The sequence below is a fragment of the Oryzias latipes genome, chromosome 10 (assembly GCF_002234675.1).
Source record: "Oryzias latipes chromosome 10, ASM223467v1".
Taxonomy (NCBI): domain Eukaryota; kingdom Metazoa; phylum Chordata; class Actinopteri; order Beloniformes; family Adrianichthyidae; genus Oryzias; species Oryzias latipes.
In genome coordinates this window covers 28,098,509-28,111,153 of record NC_019868.2, presented here as the reverse complement: position 1 = coordinate 28,111,153, position 12,645 = coordinate 28,098,509, and the positions used below count along the sequence as shown (strand labels likewise).

Genomic DNA, 12,645 nt, shown 5'->3' with positions numbered 1-12,645 from the left:
AGGAAGCATCTAGTAAAACTACAAAAACCTGTTGCCACATAACTTTATTACATTTGTGGACGACGTTTTCTGCTTTAGTGTTTTTCTGATGACGTTTGAAATGAAAGCAGTCGGGTTTTTTCTGGTGAGTCTGGAAATAAATCTCCAACCTGTTGACTCCTCTGGATGCTGAGTCATGCTCTGCCCCCCTCCCCTCGTCGGACCCCCCGTGGCCTGGCGGCAGCCGCAGCTCTCCTCTGGTTGATGTTCTTGGTGCTGCTGCGCAGTTTCCGCAGGCGCAGCTGCCGCAGCCGGAGCTGCGGGTCCTTGGGGAGCCCCCGCCCCTTAGGCGGGACGCCCTTCAACCTCCGCTTTGGGATCCTGGTGAGGTGGAAGTCACAGACGGTGGGGTGCTGGTCGTACCTGACCCAGCAGGTGCGGGAGGACGGCATGTACCCCTCCGCGGTGACCGTCAGCTGGTACTCGCCCGGATTCAGGAGCCGCCAGAAATCCCCATCAGCCACTGCGGTGAGAGAGGAACGGCGAAGGAATCAAACGGGTTTCAAACCGGCATCAGAAGCAAAACATTCTATAAATGCAAAGATTGTCTGTGAGTTACTATAATGGTTCTGACAAATGTTTATATCCAAGTAAAATAAGACGAAGTTATTAAAATTGTTGGACTAACCTGAAACACCTGCATTAACTGGCCTTTTTTGTTTCTTAAAGAAGATGTTTTTCCCAGCATGCTTTGCTCCCTTCATGTAAAGGACACCCCACCTGATCTGATGTGATGATCTATTTCCTCCACTTTGATGACGGCGCCTGCGATCCCCTCCCCGCTCTCTCGGTCCCGGATCACGCCCTTGATGCCGCGGTGGACCTGAAACCCAAATCCCGAGAGCGTCACAAACCGGGGAACCGCCGCGCTCGCTCGCTTGGCGAAGGTGGGAATCCGCAGAACCGGACCTGCTCCATAAAAACCAGCAGAGACTCCCTGTTGTTCCGCCACTCCAGGGGAAGCTCGCTGGCATGCGGGAATTTGTCGCAGGACAACTCCACGGTGATCTCGAAGCAGTTGGTGTGCAGGTAGCTGAAGTCATTCATACCTGAGGAGAAGCAGAACCAGATCCTAAAGTTTGTTAGGTTATGTGGATTCAGGAGCCAAACTAGTGTCTTAGGAAATATCGTAAATTGCGAAAAATCTTTTCGGGAGATGAGCGGTCCTTGCATAAAGTTTCTTTAGGATCCAAGGAATCAGAGTTCAGCATTTTGTATGCAACAAATGAGTTTTGTACTTCAACTGACCGCTTGGTGGCGCTGTGGAGCAAAGGTTAGACAAAAATAAAAAGATCAAACCTTAAACTATTAAAAAAAAGTGGCCTCAGGCGCTTCCCACCCCCCTTTTAACCCACCCTCACCGGATACGAGCAGCTGGCAAATCTTGGTGAATCTTTGAGGATGAGCAGGGGGGGGGGGGGGGTCAAATTCGGCTCAAAGAAAGAAGAATCATGAAAACACTCTGGTCGTTGGGAGTCCAGGACAGAATAAAAGCAAATCTAAAGACACGTCTGACAGATGTTTGATCAAAAGGATGGAATCAAACCAACGTTTGTCAAAAAATGTTCAAAGTAACTTCTTGTTTCTGTGGGCAGATGAGGAACCGGAATCATCCAGAGGGAGTGTTTTAAAAGCAGAAATGGTGAAAAACAACAAAACGAAGACGGAAAAGCTTTGTTCCCTTCTTACTTCCTGGTACGTTGTGCCACGCCGCTCCGTTGATGATGTTGTTGTTTCTCAGGAAGTCCTTGTTGTGGCACGGTCGCCGGTCCGGGTCGGACATCACCTGGAGGGACCGGATCAGAACCTTCACAGACCTGTTCCTGTCTGTGGACCCGAGCGCTGGGCGGACACAGACCTGGTTGGTGCTGGCGTACGCCGCGGCCAGCCAGCGGAAAAAGCTGTCGTCGGGGGTGGGCGTGTGCTCGCGGGGTGCCCAGTCGCGGGTCATGTCGAACGGGTAAGTGACCACCACCTCCCCACCGTGGAGGTTGGCGCCGAGCACGAATGGGATGTCCTGCATCCAGCTGATGACGGCTCGTGTCTCAGACGCCACCTGAGGTCAAAGTTCAGGCTTTTATTGTGAAAGGAGTCATTGTGATCCTCATGTCAGGATGAACCAGGAATGCATATTTTATGGAACAAAGCAGATTTAAAACAAAACAAAACAGACTGCGTCTCTAAAACTGCTAAAACCCTTTTTTTCTTCTAGTTTGTGCTTTTATTTTGTAAAACTCAAATGAGAGAAAAGGGGGAGGAGCAGACTGTGATCTTTAGAAATAGCGTGGTCACGGCAGACGTACGAAGGCGTCCTCAGACGTGTACTGCTCCGGAATGGGGAAGTAGTGGTTGATGAGTTTGGAGCGGTCCGTCTCCAGCTCCATGGCGGTCCACATCACCGAGTTCAGGTCAGCAAAGTTGTGGTTCATGTCGATGCCTTCGTAGCTGTAGCGGCCCAGCGCCCAGCCCGCCAGCTCGGAGCCCTGCGGGTCAGAGAGGGGTCAGCGGCTGGAGCCTGGAAGGCTCGGACTCACGCGGCTCTTGGACCTTCTTGAAGGCCGTCTCGTATCCGTCGGGGTTCATGGAGGGCAGCAGGTGGATGCGAGTCTCTTGGACCAGGCGGACGACCCGCTGATCTCCGCGCTTGAACTCCCGGCACAAGTACTGCATCAGGTTGAGGAGGAGCTCTCGGCCCAGAACCTCGTTCCTGTGCATCCCTGCAACGTACCGGAACTCTGGTTCTCCTGCAGGGGGCGCCAGAGAACACTCTTTTATTTTGTGAAAAGTAGACCAACTTGAAGCATCAAAAATTTCTTAGTGTAGCTGTTTCGACTGTTGTAAGTCCAAGAGCTCAACATAAAAGGCTGCCGGTCCCCATGGCGTCCCAGGGCGGACGCCACTGAAGATCTTCATCCAACGGTCCCACTCTGCCTTTAACCAACCGCCACAAACACGTTAAACCTGGATCTCTTCTTATAAATTATATCATTTGGGAGCTTTCTTTACATCAATTTTTTCTTCTTCTATTTTTTTATTATTATTTTCTGGTCTTTAACAATTTTAACACATATTGAGGCATTTTTATGTATTATTTTAGCAGTAAGGTGTTTATTATTTTAAAGTAGGCCCTTTTATTGTCACATCGCCCGCCCGCCCGCCCCGGTTTCTGCTTTGGACCTCATAGTAGCAGAGATCTGTGAGATCTAACACGTCTGTCCTAAACCCTTCACCCTTCACTGTGGGGGTGTCCTGAAGTGCTGGCCTGGTTTAGGTGTGAGCCAGCGCCAAACCGACTCAGACTCTGATGCTGAACCACAACAGTCCGAATCCCAGCTGGAGTTGACTGATACAAAGAAACATAAATAATGAGTCATCTATTTAAATTTAGGTGAGGTTATAATGTTAAAGTTGACAACCACACCGCTCTAAATTTCCTTTACGAAAAAGCAACATAATTGGGCAAAATGAGCGGTACCATCAGGTTTGTGGTGGTCCAAACAGGAAATGTGCAGAAGTTTGTAAAGATTGGTTCAAGTATGTTGAATGAAAGTGTTTTACGAAAAATGATTAATCACGAGAAATCTGGAGAGACGGAGATGGGCGGTCCAATTTGCAAAAAGGTTTCTCCAGCAAATAAATATGTCTCATTAAAAAATCCTGAAAAATGGCGTCTTCTTCTGTTTTCCAGAAAGAATGAACAGGTTTCCAGGATTTCGTGGATCTTTTTTCTAAAGGTTTTTTCTCCCTTCAAGTTGAGGAAAATGTTAAATACTTAAGGCGGACACACGGCAACATTTATGTCACTCGTCAACAGATTCACGTCATTTGTTAAATATATTTTTTTATGTAGAAGATAAAACAAAAACAATTAACCCAAGTTGACCTTTTTGGCCTAAGACTCACCCAGTTCATGTTTTCCTGGATTATCCGAGATCTCCATGACGTAGAGCTTCAATCCGCCGTGGCTCTTCCCGATGCTGTAGATCCGGGTGATGTCAGGACACTCCTCGTTCACGGACTTCATCAGCTGACACACGAAAACAAAATGGACTTATTTATCAAATCAAGCTGCTGTTCCTGAGGTTTTCTAGCTCTAATCTTGTGGTTTTATAACGTTACCTCATTTATGCTGGAAAAAGGTGCGTCTTTTATTTATTTTTTTAAATAAATGTGTTTGTTTGTTTTTTACATTACATATGTTTTCTAGCTGAGAGGACAAATGAAGCTGCTGAGGATGTTTGCATGCTGGGGACACTCCACTGGATTTGGTTTTGAAGAAGACCAAACGGTTGGTAAAAACCCTGCAGCGGCAAACACTGCCCATTTGGGGGCGCTAAAAAACAAAACAACCTCTCAACTCTCAAAAGTTGCAGTTCCTCAAATGACCACTAGAGGCGGGTTGCAAAGAAATTCAAATTTCCTATCGAAAAATGTTGTTTATTGCTTTATTTAAAGTGAAAGTTATTTGATCTGAGCTAAATTTTTGGCATCATTGCAGTCATGTTTTCTGAGTGGACACAATATAGTTTCACACAGTTGTCTATTTTAGGAACACAAGTTGTTCACAGCCTCCTACCTTCCTCATCTCCTTGTAGTTATGGTGCCTGAAATCCAGTTGATCGTCCATCAGCGTTGGTTCCGTCTGCCAGACGTCTTTAGGATCTGGGAGACGGAAATCCAGATGTGATGGAAGATAAAATGTCTAAATGAAAGTATATCAATGAACTGTCCGCTTTCAGTACCAGGAAGGGCACAACCCAGGACTTCGGCTCTGAGGCAGATGTCTCCATCTGACCCGTTCTGGTACCAGGTTTGTGGGTTAATCCGAATGTAACGTGCAACCGTGGAGGTGTTGAACAAGGCCAGGACGGGAGTCTCAGCATCTTGGTTTCCTTCATACACCTGAAGCCCAAAGAAAACTGCTGAATGCGTGAAGATATTAAGACTTGAAGTGTGCAAAAAGTGGGATTAGCAATGAGACTCCGCCTCCTAAAAATAGTTTGTGTTCATCGTTAGTCCAGATATTCCAATGAGTTTAAACTCACAGATTTGGTTCTGAGTTTATATCAGGCCAGTTTTAATCCATTTTTTAAACTTTGTCAATGATTCAGAAAAACTTTCCTAATTCGGAGGATTCTTTGTGAATTTCAAGATTTACAGACAAAAAAAAACTGTTGGAGTTCCACAGGGCAGTACATCGTTCCCACTATAGCTCTGTCAAGGCCTGCACAATAAATCGAAAATTATCGCGATATCAAGCTGTGCAATACGCATATCGCAAAAGTTGGCGAAAATTGCGATAAATGCTCATCTTAAATGCGCTAAAACAATCTTATGGCAGCTTGAAGTATTTAACGAATCAGATAAATCCCTTTATGCATTTGATTAATCGGATGGAGTTCTTATGTTAGATGTTGGTCTCCTATGTAGACGAGGGTCATTTGGAGTATAATTTACGTTATGTAGAGTCTTATTTGAATTAAACTGTTGCAGTGAAATGGAAATTATTGATTTTTGTTGTTTTGCTATTTGTTCATTCATCCCAAGTTATATCGTCATCTCAATATTGATCACTAATATCGCTTTTCACAAGTTTTCCTTATATTGTGCAGTGCTACTTCTGTCCCAGAGTTGAATGAATGAATGAATGAATGAATGAATGAATGAATGAACTTTGTTGTCGCAAGTGAAATTTGTCTTGGACTCAACAACACCAGTAGCTGCAAATTACATTCATGCACGCACAGGACTAACAAGCTAACCTGACAACACAACACAAGCGCACATAAAGCTTACAGGCTGTTAGACGAGCTGTGCCTGAGTTACACATCTTTATGTCGTTGAGTATAGTCAGAGAAAACTGTTTACAACGTGACTCAAGACAGAAGGTTAAAACCATAAAAAAGTCTCAAAAGACCATTTTTGGTAAAGCTAGTTCATTAAAAAAAATGGCACATGGTCTAAAATACAATAGAAATAAAAAGATCGTGTTAAAAAACTAAAATATAAAACAGCCCATAACTGGTAAAAGTGTGATAACAGGTAAAAAGAAACGGCAGTTAAATAACTTAATTGTAATATTTAAACTATACTTGATGACATCATCGTAATTTCTTCTGAAATTCTGATGTGTAGAAAAACTTATTGGATGAAAAACTTTAGTACGAATGTTAAAAGAACAAAAAAAAGGACTTTGATAACCAATGAAATCCGTCTGAAATATCTCTGTTTCTTTATAAAGGAAATTTTTTAATATAGTGTATCGTTGTAGGAATTGTTCATCAGATCTGAACACGTGTTGGGTCTTTATGGTTGCCGTAATTCAAGGAGCTTAAAAAATAGACGTTTTTTTTTAACTTAAACACATTAAAAAGGCTGTTGAAAGCAGCTGTCAGGTCAGTTTCTCTCCATCTTCTAATAAAACCATTTTATAATAACCAGCATCTCCCTGTAACCCTTGTGCTATCTTGGGGGGTCAAAATGACCCACCCTTTACACTGACGTGTTCTCCCTACCATGACAAAGGTGGATAAAGGTGGAAAGATGTCATGTAATCCATTGACACCAGTGAAGATCACAAATCATTGAAGAAAAAAGGTTCAGAGCACTGTCTAGTGGGTCTAGATGACCCAACTCCCAATGGTAAAGTGCCTAGGATAGCACAAGGGTTAAAATGATTGACAGGAGTCAAACTAAAGACTTTTCCCTTTAGTTTTATGGAATCTGTAACCGGAGAACACATTTTAGCTCCTTTTCATGTCTTTCTTTCAGATTCTTTCGATCATGAAAAGGTTTGTGAAAACAGTGATGAGAAGCTGCTGGACTCATCATCAGTCCGTTGTCTGGAATGAATGAAGGCAGAAAAAGACGAGAAGTGGTTTTCCACTCACAGCTTCCTGGCTGCCGTTCATGCTCGGCCTCCAGACCAGAGTGTCGTTGCTGAACTGAACCTTGTAGGAGTGGACCACGTCCCAGCTGAGAACAGGACACACAAACTCATCACCCGCTTCCAGATCTCCACCACATGAAACAGTCCCGACCCGCACCGACCTCCAGATGGAGTTGCGTCCCTGCAGGACGACGCCGGTGAAGCGGGTCAGGCGCCGAGCGTCCACCTCCAGCCATTGGTTCTTGTCTCTGTGGCGGGCGCACCAGGCGCCGTCATAGATGTCTCCGTCCTCTACTCCAGACTGCAGCACAAACAAACGTCCCTCTGACGGCGGCCTGCAGGGGGATTGGACTTCCTCCTGCTTTCCTCTGGGGAGTTACCTGGATGTTGAGTCGGCCGCGGTGAGGGCCCAGACCTCTGCGCTTGAAGGACGAAGCTCTCAGCTGAGCGTCCTTCACTCTCAGCGACTCCAGGCCCAGAGGAGGACATTCTGACACAAATCAACAACTTTAGATCAATTCCATTCAGTTTTATTTGCAACACAGTTGTCTCTATGTTAAGAGAATACAAAAGCAACCTGAGAACAATTTCGATTTGATGCTTGTGAAGACTTGGTGAGCTTTGACTTCAGAACACTGATGGACCTTCAGCCTGATCGATTGTTGAAGGTCATAAGGTCCAAACTTTGACCAGAACATTCAAAATCTACATCAAATATGCGCTCGGTTGTGTTCTTGGGCCGTGTTCTGTTGTTGGAACCTAAACATTTTTGATCTTAAGCTCATGAATTGATGCAGAATCTTCTCCAGGACTTTCTGCTAAGGGACAGATTTCACGGATCCATCAATTCAATCGAGTGGTTTAGGTCTTTAAGGCTGAAAAGCAGCTCCACACCATCACACTCCCACCACCATGTTTGACACTTGACTGAAAGTCTATTTGGCTTGTCTGGATGTTTGTAGATGTTCTACTTCTAGAAAGTTCCTCTTGTGTCTCATCAGAACATCAGTCCAGAGGTTTGGTGGCTCAAATGTTCCTTTCCTTAGTCCATGTTTGTCCAAAAGTCTCTTTCTGACGGTTGGATCATGACCTCTGACCTGAACAGAATCCAGGACGGCCTGACCTTCTTTCCATCTTCTTTCAGGACCTCCTGGATGAGTCCTCCTTGGGTTCTTGGACTCTTTTTAGATGGAGGTTCTCCTCGGTTCACGGTTTCCTTCTTCTGGGTATGATCTCTCCCTTTGGTTCTCTGGAGTCCAAACATCCTAAAAGTTGTCTTTATGAATGTTTCAGTCTGTGTTTTGTGAGTTCTCATGTCATGTTTGTGTGCGATCAAATGGTTTGATCATCTGAACTGATCAAGTGTTACAAAACTGAATAATGGGAAGGAAAACCGACACAAACAGATCCTCAAATTTAGGAAGGAAACAAGTTGACTTCAGCTCATCGGCTCTTTCCTGTTGCTGCTGACTAGACGCCGAGGAGCAGAGGAAGCCTGGAGGAATGCTACAAGTAGGTGGTAGTTGGTGTGAAGACCCTTTCTCCATCTCGCCTCGCTGTCCTGCAGGATCCTTCCTCGGCTGGAGGCTGAAACAGTGTGTGTGGAGCGGCTAACCTCTGGATTCCTTCCAAACCACACATTTGATGCCGAGCCAGAGAGCTGGCAACCAAACAAAGCTGTCCAAGAGGTGGAGGCGGCGAGGGGGGCGGGGTAATTAATGAAATTTTAACCAGCTGGATGAACACGCCACATTCCACAGTGGGGAGAACTCCGCTATAGCAGCACCTACATGAACTTCACTGGTGCGACTTTAGAGTATGTTGGTCATAGAAGGTGCCTGGACAAGAGGCAGGCGTGATGATAGAAAGCTTCATTCATGGTTGAAGTTCAGGCTGAGGAGCAGCTCAGTGTTTCTAAAGCTCCTCATAGAGGAGGAAGAGGAGGAGAACTCACATTTATGTCTTTTCTTCAGGTTAAGGCTGGAGTGAAATGCCACTCAAGTTGAGTTTTTGGTGTTTTTTTAAGATGTTCCTGTGGCACAAAAAATAAAAACCTAGAAAACAACACGGGTTTTGTGATTTGGGCTAAAAAAACGACATAAGCATAATTAAAAGCCCACTGGGAGAATTGAAAACAGATCAAAGGAAGGTCATCAAAGAGTTTGTTTCACATCGATGGCGTTGGGTCAGGCCCGTTGGAGCTGCGCTCTGTTTGGGTCGACAGAATTTCTTTGTGCGGTCGAGAAAGACCCCAGCTTCTGGATCTCAGCTCAGCCGTTTTCTAGACTCTGGTTCTGTCGGCTCCATCTTGAATGCTCCATTCTTCTTTATCTTTTAACAAGTCCATCATCGTTGGCCCTACTTGGCGGGTGGGGGTGGGGGAGCAGAACACAAACTCCTTTTTTGGCATCTTTGGACTCAGAACATTCCAGAAAAGTTGGAGTTTAGTTCTGCATGAACAGCATCAGATCATCTGCAAACAAATGACAATCCAGCAGCTTTTCGGAACCTCTTGATTCCTCGCCGTGGTGCCATGAAGACCAAATGTCTTCATGCAGCTTTTCCCTTTTAGTCCAACACTGACTGTTGGGAGTGCATGGTGAACATCAGAGATGGGCGGAACAGTGAGATCCAGCCTGAACCCACCTCCTCTAAACCTTTGAATTCTTCAATGCTTAACAAGGTCAGAGTCAGGTTCACGCCATCTTCCGCGGACTCTCCTGTTTTCACTCTAGAGTCACTGCGTAATCAATTATAGCACATTTTGTGTCACTGTTGTCCTTCGTTTCTAGCTCCTCTTCATCACAGCATTGATGATAATAATAATAATAATAATAATAATAATAATAATGGATTGGATTAATCTGCGCTTTTCAAGTCACTCAAAGCGCTTACATTGTGTCCATTATTCATTCACTCCTCATTCATACTTGGTGATGGTAAGCTAGGGTTGTAGCCACAGCTGTCCTGGGGCAGACTGACAGACTGACTGACTTGATCTCAGTGAGCAGATGAGGAAACTGAAATGATCTCAGCGGTAACAGACCGTTTAAATCCAAGAAATGAAAAAAAGGAGGATTTTTCAGAGACGCAGGTCAAAGAAAAGCTGGACCCTGCATCCCTCCTGATGTCTGTCAGAGATCATTAGAACATGGCAGTCATAAGCGTAAAGACTCAGGAGATGCAGATGTCTCCAGCTCAAGACTTTGCTGCTTCCTGAAGTGGATTTACTTCCCTTTAATCCAGAAAAGAATCCAAACCTTTTAAAGGGAACAAATCCAGGGAAGCTGCGGCGTGGCCGACATTCTGCATCCTTCTTTTTGTACATACGCGGCGGCGGCCTGGAGGGCTGTTTGATCCGAGCTTCTGCTTTCGCTGAAACCTTCTTGGCGGCGCCTTTGCGTTTCTTCTGGGCAGTGAGGAGCTTCTGTGTTACTTTTAGGCTCCTGGTGGACCTCCTCGCTAAGAAAAGGCAAGAGGTTTTCAGCAGAGAGGAGCGTGACGTTCTGCTGAACTTCTGCTCAGACTGCAGGACGCTATTCATCACTGACGACTCAAAGAGTCGCAAAGAAAGAAAAGAAACAAGACTTATGACCTGGAGGGGAAAATCACAGATTTAATCAACTCAATGTTTTTGGTTTTGCACCTCGACTGAATATTTGGGAGATTTTTTACCCCAAAACTTTAATCAGTTTGTATTTTTCCTGGTTGAATCTGCTGCACAAAACAAAAAAAGGCTAAATGATAAAATTAACAGTTTCTGGTTTTGTGGCAGCTGGTGATGAAGATTGATGGTTGTGGGTTTAAAACCTGCAGAAACAGGATATCAGAGGAAACAGCTGGGTTTGTTGTAGAGTTCAAAGATTCTGAATCACATTTATAGAAAAATTTCAGAGCTTTGATGTTTGTCTTAATAGTTTTTAGGCAAATATATCTGAGAGATTTTAAAAAGACAAAAGCATTAAGACGATAAGGAAAAAAAGAAAAAGAAATTTACATTAATAAAACACAAAAACATATTATTAGATAGAAAGAAAAACATCAATCACAGAACTCTTCCTTATTTCTTTAACTTATTAAAGTTTGTAAAATAACACTTAACACGTAACAAATGTAACTAAAGACTTTATGTTGTTAGTCTGAATTATAAATAGATTTGGAGTCATACTCTGCAGTTTTAAGACTATTTCATAAAATAGCATCCCTGTGGTTCCTCCTGGTTCTTCTGCTCTGACCCATCAACATCTGGCTTTCATCAGATCAGGACGTGAGAGGGGGGGGGGGGGGGGGGGGGGGGGGCAAACATCCTCCCCCAGACCCTGAGAGGAGCCACAGCTCAGCCTCTCCTCGCTGAGTCCGTCTCCAGCAGGACGTTCAGCAGACGGATCTCCTCTGACAGCAGCTCAATAAAAACGACTCAAACCTTCAGACTAGCTTGTGGAAAGTGATGCTTTTCAAGAAAGAGACCAAGAGCAGCACATTTCAGCTTCACCTTCAGTTATTAGTCTGAATAACAAAAGCAGCTTGACTGACCAAACTCTGGAGGACCTTCCTGTTCCTCCTGTTTCCTCAGGAGTTCCTCCTCTCCTTGCGTCTCCTCTGCAGTCTTGCCGGTTTCAGTTGTTGATGAGGCTGGAGCCGCTGTGGCTTCAGATTCTCCTGCAGGAGGAAGACTCGAGTTCGCGGCCAGAGCAGAGAAAGTCTGCGTTCTGCCGCAGGAGGAGAGCAGGAGCAGAGCCGCACAGAGGAGTCCAGCCATGGTGAGCTCCTCACTGAACGTTCGACCCTCCTGACCTCCTGTCTGCAGCGCCGTCAAGCTCGCCGCTCTGCAAACCGCTTCCTTCCTGTCACACACCGCCAGCTGGGGGGAAAAGAAAAAGCAAAAAAGTTCATCTGACAAGAGATCCACTGTCCTGACTCAAAACCACAACTTAAACAGAAATCCGATGACACTTAAGACACATTTAAATACAACTCTGCTGTTGCCATGGAGACAGCTGCAGGTGGGCGGAGTCACACACCTCAGATTGGTTTAATAACCAGAATAAATATCATGAAATCCCATCCTGGAAATCCTCAGAACATGTTTCAGATTCCATTCATGTGGTGGAACATTATCACTGGATCTGCTGCTCTGAGTCCACTCCTGATGTTTTAACCTTTATCTGTCGTCACACATGAAGACATAAAGCAAGAAAAAACATCAATTCACAATCAATGACCCTTTTCTGGATTCATAATTAATAATCCTATTTATTTGATCTAGTGTGATGTGTGTACTGTGCTCATTACTGCTAAAAGTCTAACTCTGACAGATTACTTCATCTTTGTTCATTAAGTAACCCTTTATATTAAGGCTCCCTTTATTATGGTAGTATTAACTATAAGTGTCAACAGTCACTTCTATGCATTATTTTTGCATTACTACATGTATTAAGTGCATTCGTAATAAAGTGTGCATTCAATTATTTGGAATGCTAAGAAAAAAGCTAATTAAATCATGGATTAAAACATGGATTTTAGAAAAATGTTTCCAGCTTCTGTTACTTGGATGATAATTGAATTAATACGATTATAGTTACATTTTTGTCTTAATACGTTTATTGTATAAACAGAAAAAAGTTAAATAAATTATTAAATTTTGAAGGTTGGTGCAAACGTTTGTTTTGTTGTGGAGAACTTTATTTGGATTTTTTTTCCCCCAGAAGCCACAAAAC

The 12,645-nt window shown here is 44.3% G+C and overlaps 1 protein-coding gene across 2 annotated transcripts; it reads right to left on the bottom strand.

Moving 5' to 3' along the window:
* Window positions 1-26: 26 nt before the first annotated feature.
* Window positions 27-12,330, bottom strand: LOC101168129 (probable carboxypeptidase X1). Of its 2 annotated transcripts, XM_023959394.1 has the most exons (15): window positions 11,462-12,330; window positions 10,259-10,390; window positions 7,309-7,418; window positions 7,090-7,229; window positions 6,930-7,014; window positions 4,782-4,941; window positions 4,616-4,701; window positions 3,943-4,066; window positions 2,587-2,783; window positions 2,343-2,522; window positions 1,898-2,095; window positions 1,729-1,825; window positions 949-1,088; window positions 760-862; window positions 27-502 (listed from the first exon to the last, which is right to left on the bottom strand). In XM_023959394.1, exons 1-15 carry the CDS (start codon window positions 11,685-11,687, stop codon window positions 174-176), a joined length of 2,307 nt encoding a protein of 768 aa, XP_023815162.1. In that variant the 5' UTR covers window positions 11,688-12,330; the 3' UTR covers window positions 27-173. The 2 variants fall into 2 exon arrangements, with proteins under 2 accessions (XP_023815162.1, XP_023815163.1); XM_023959395.1 differs by lacking the exon at window positions 10,259-10,390 and having other exon boundaries at window positions 11,462-12,325.
* Window positions 12,331-12,645: the final 315 nt, after the last annotated feature.